Source organism: Apus apus, chromosome 4 (genome assembly GCF_020740795.1).
Source record: "Apus apus isolate bApuApu2 chromosome 4, bApuApu2.pri.cur, whole genome shotgun sequence".
Taxonomy (NCBI): domain Eukaryota; kingdom Metazoa; phylum Chordata; class Aves; order Apodiformes; family Apodidae; genus Apus; species Apus apus.
In genome coordinates this window covers 20,611,895-20,616,642 of record NC_067285.1, presented here as the reverse complement: position 1 = coordinate 20,616,642, position 4,748 = coordinate 20,611,895, and the positions used below count along the sequence as shown (strand labels likewise).

General features: G+C 48.6%; 1 protein-coding gene across 1 annotated transcript; it reads left to right on the top strand.

Moving 5' to 3' along the window:
• Positions 1–728: 728 nt before the first annotated feature.
• On the top strand, positions 729–4,459 carry ELOVL3 (ELOVL fatty acid elongase 3). Its single transcript, XM_051618752.1, has 4 exons — positions 729–841; positions 1,531–1,662; positions 3,306–3,457; positions 4,038–4,459. Exons 1-4 carry the CDS (start codon positions 729–731, stop codon positions 4,457–4,459), a joined length of 819 nt encoding a protein of 272 aa, XP_051474712.1.
• The last annotated feature ends 289 nt before the right edge of the window (positions 4,460–4,748 follow it).

The following is a 4,748-nucleotide window of genomic DNA, read 5'->3' as shown; positions in this document are numbered from 1 at the left end:
TTGTTTCTCCCTACACATCCACTGCTTTTAAGTCCTTCTACAGATTGCTCTGTACAGCCTCTTTTGTGCCACTTGCTAGGGAAGTGATTGATCTGCAAGGCCAGGGAGCAATAGATGCTTCTTGGATTTTACCTTTCCCATAGCCTAGTTTTTTTTAGTTTATGAGATTCTTATGAAAGAGATTACTTACTCTCTCTTCCCAGAAACTGCTTTGGATCATACCAGGATTCAGCATGCTGTTACTCCTCCTGAATGGTACCTCAAGTCTTTCACAAACACCTACATGCTCATCAAACTTGATGGAAGTCAAACATGCTATCTACCAGCAAAGCAGTCAGTTTGTTGCTTACTGTTCTTATATGCAGAATTGTTTGAGACTCAGGGTATAAAATGTGATATTTAGGAAAAAAACAATGTTTATGTAATCTTGTCCATGGGGGAAATGAGACTAAAGGTGATGCTTAATCACTGTACCAGAAACTAGTCTTCCCTCCACGTGTACTGGTGAAAAAGCCAATCTTTAGCAGAAAACTAAAACTCTCGTTGCAAATAGCAGCTCTGGGGGCAGTGAGGGGGGAGTGTGAGCGATGGACACGGAGGGGGAGGCTCCTGCCGCCCCGTCGGGCCGGGCAGCTCCCCGTCCCGCCCTGCCGGGGCGGAGCTCATCCCCGGAGCTACATCTACGGCTGCGGGGCTGCGAAACAGAGGGTTTCGGCTGGGTCCCGGGGATGGTCGATATGGAGGTGAGCATTGACACGTCGGAGCTGCAGCTGCCAGGGGAGTACGACTTAGAGAGCAACTTCAACGAACGGGAAGCTAGGGAATGGATGCGGGAGAACTGGTAAGAGGAGGTTGCGGCTTCGGTGCATCCCGGACCCCGGGTAGCCCCGTCGGGTCCTGCTGTTTCTAGAGGAGTGGGCTCCGAAGCCTCAGCCCCTCGAGGGGAGGAGGCGCATGGGGGGCTGCGGCGCCGGGTCTGCTCCTGCGGCTGTCGGGGACGGGCTGCGGGACAGCCTCGGGCAGAGCAAACGGCAGAGCAGCTGGCGAGGAGCAGCCACGGACGGCCACTACAGCCTTTGCACCAGCTAATGGGGCACTCAGCCCTGCCGTGCTGCCCTAAAGCCTTGAAAAGGAGCCTTACATAGCTCAGGGCGCTTGAGCTTTCTGGTGCAATTGGCCTCTATTTAGGAAAAGAGCGTCCTCTGCCTTTGGGCTCTCGTGTAAGAGGATAAAATGCACTGATGTGTTCACTGGGGATGCTGCTTGCAGGGTACCAGATCCTGCTTCATTCCATGAAGGTCTTGTGGAAATCTCCGTGATGTAACAGCTCGCTTTCTTTTTTGAGGTTCCCAAGGTTTTTCCTCACCAGCTCTGCTTCCTGTCAGGGCAGGCTTCTCCAAGCCCAACCTTAACACAAGAATGGAAGAACTTTTGATTCTTGATGACAGTGCTCTGCTGGGCTACAGAAGTCCAGTTGCAAATAGGTCAGTCTCAGTCTTTTCCTTACTGCTCCTTCTCTTCTACTTGCAGGCACAAGTCTGTGTTTTTTGCTGTGGCTTATGTGGTCTTGGTCTTTGGAATCCAGCATTTCATGAAGGAAAAGAAAGCCTACAACCTACGTGCACCACTGGTCCTGTGGTCCTTCAATCTGGCCTTGTTCAAGTAAGGGCCTTTGTTAAAGCCAGAGACAGCTGTAGACCCCTCAGGGCTGGACTGATGGAAAGTTCTGGGTATCTACTATTTCATTAGGGAAATAGTTGGGGTTTTTCCCCCTTGGAGGATAAGGGAAGTGAGCTGCTCATAAAGGTTGTTGGCTCCACACCAGAAACACCTGAAAGTTATTAGGAAGAATATTTGAATGTGAAGTCTGCAAGAGCAGAGGTCCTTGTTTAAAGGGTGCCTGACAGATATAAGTTTTATTTGAGGTCTATTACTCTTAAAAACCCAGATGGGATGGGGGGAGTAGCTTCCCCTATCTCTTTCTAATTTTGATGTATGGGGAAGGAGGTGGGGAAAACTTTGGTACACTCACATAGTTAGAGTAAATCTAAAGAAGAACATGAAAGAGGCTGAGATGTCCTCTCTGGCCAGTGGCATAAACTGGTTGAATGTATCAAAGATGCTGAAAATCACCAATCCTTTGGTTGTCTTTCCAGTATGCTTCAATACGGGGTGGGGGAGAGGGAAAAGTATGAGTAGTTGTGATGGCAGGAGCATGATGGTACAAAGACAGCATTATTTTGCTGTCCATTTTTTAGAGACACCTTTTAAGAACAGCCTGGTACTATTGTGAAGTTCTAGATTGGATTTTTACTTCCCCCCCCCCCCGAGCCATACAAGATGTGGAGATCAATCTAAAATATCAGTTTTCAAACTATCCAGTCTTACGCTACTGATTTTCTGCAGTGATCATGAGAATGACTCGGCTCATGTTCTGTAATTAAACAGATGACAATTTTCTAACATTCCCCTCACCTCCACACCTTTTCAGTCTGTTTGGTGGGAGGGGACAAAACCTGGCTACTGCCTCTGTAACTTCAGAGAAGTGTCTCTGCCTTCATGCACAAGTCGATTTTGGCCAAGTCTAAGGGACACTAGTTGTCCTCTGTGAGGGTAGGGCATGGTGGTGGTCTGTAAAATCACAAGTTGTGGGAGAGGGGGGGTCAGGGGATGACTGCTCACAGTCTGTTCAGAGGCCAACTCATGAAAATGAAACATACAGATTGATAACAAAGAAAAAAAGGGATGCTTCTTCTCATAAGCTGTGGGAACTGCCTGCCACAAAAAGTCGTAAATGCTCCCTGGGCGTGCACTGTTGGCCCCTGTCAGAAGATGGGACACCTGGATGACTGTCCCCCTTTTCTGACCAGATGTGGCAGCTCTTACCCTTGAGTGTCTCTTTAAGCAGTGGAAGAGGGTGTAATGAGAGAGCATTCTTTGCTGCCCAGACCTTGGCTGCTGCCATCATCCCAGAGCTTCCACATGGTGCCAGGCAAGCCAAAGGATTGCTCACAACCTACTTAGTCCTTGTGCATTTTCTGGTGTGAGCAGCATCCCTTCCCTGCTCTATCTTGCAGAAATATGTGTTTTAAATCCTAGTCAAGAGGCCTTGGATAAGCCTGTGCTCAGCAAACACCAGAGCTGAAACCTGCTTGGAAATCTAAGAAGACAACCGTTTGTTTAGATGTTCCCAAGATCGCCCAGGGCATCAAAGTGGAGTTAGCTGAATATTCTTGGATGCAGAGCTGTCAGAGTCTCTGGCAGTGCTCTGGGCAGTGTTCAGCTCTCCTCTGGTTTTCTTGCAGTGCCATTGTGGCCTGTCGGGTCTGGAAGCAAATGGCCTTCATACTCTCTACCAAGGGATTTAAACAATCAGTGTGTAGTCAGTCCTTCTTTGTCCACCCCATCTCCAAGCTTTGGGTGTATTTGTTTGTGTGGAGCAAATTCCTGGAAATGGGTGAGTCTGAAACTTCTTATTCCATATGCTCATAACTCCTTTGCTTTTACAAGCAGGTTTTTTACAGGTCTCTGTTCAAATGTTATTTGGAGAATAGAGCTGTCTAGCCTTGCATGACACTCATTTTCTTGCTCCCTGTTGCTCAACCCAGATGAGGCTCTCTCTCTGGGGTTGCAGTCTGATTGCTCTGGTTTGATCCCCAGGCCAGCACCTGGACTCAGCAATTCTGCAATGGGACAACTGCAGCGAGGGGGAAGCAGGTAGGCAAGTGGGGGATGGCTGAGCTTTCCACCCAGTTTCCATCCAAAAAAATACAGAAAAGCTGGTCTGAAGTGCTGTGTAGGTAGAGCTAGGTAAGCAAGCCTAGAGCAAGGGACTCTTGTACCAAAAATGTGCCAGCAGGTAGGTGCCTACCATGGGCTTTATAATTACAGATGATTCCAAGGGACACCTAGGTCATAATGGGATCAAGCCACGTAATGGTTTCATCATTGCAGCTCGCTCTTTCTGCCCCACATGAAAACTTGCACACCTCCTGTGCTTTAACCGGACTAACAATACACCTCTCCCTCAACCCAAGGTGATACCATGTTCATCGTCCTCCGGAAAAAGAAGCTCATCTTCCTCCAGTGGTTCCACCATAGTAGCACAGTGATGATCACCTGGTATGGCTATGTGGATATGCTGGCTGGCAGCGGCTGGCTTGTAATCTTGAACTCCAGTATCCATGCTACCATGTACTCATACTATGCCGTGCGAGTGGCAGGCTTCCAGGTACCCCGCTTCCTTGCCATGGTAATAACCATTTCACAAATTGTGCAGTTGCTGGGATTTGTAATAATGTACACCTTGATTATCTTCTGGATGGAGGATAAGGTCTGCCACGCCACCTGGACCTCTGGTTTCCTTTCATTCATGTTTAGTCTCAGTATCCTGGTGCTCTTCTGCAACTACTTCCTCAAGACTTATCTGGGGAGCTCCCAGAAACCCAAAGGGCAATAAAACCAGAGAGGGAAGAAGAAACTCAGGGGAGGTAGGGGAGAGGGAAAGCAGAAAATTTTAACTCCTGTCTGGAGCTCAGGTGCCTGATGGGATGGGTGTGATGGGGGTTAACACTCTGGTTAACAGCCTTCAATTTAACTTGTGGATTGGCCTTTGGTGTGCCTGCCTTGCCTTAGTGGCATGCCAGAGTGAGGTGCAGGTTGTCACAGGGTGATAGCAGGAGGAGAGGGGAGGTTGCTGCAGACTAGAGACTTCAGAGCCATGGTTCTGCTTTTTCCTCTTCTCTGCA

Coding starts and splice junctions, on each gene's coding strand:
- ELOVL3 (XM_051618752.1), top strand. CDS start 729: ATGGTCGATATGGAGGTGAGCATTGACACGTCGGAGCTGCAGCTGCCA. Junction 842..1,530: donor GAATGGATGCGGGAGAACTG/GTAAGAGGAGGT, acceptor TTCTACTTGCAG/GCACAAGTCTGTGTTTTTTG. Junction 1,663..3,305: donor TTCAATCTGGCCTTGTTCAA/GTAAGGGCCTTT, acceptor GTTTTCTTGCAG/TGCCATTGTGGCCTGTCGGG.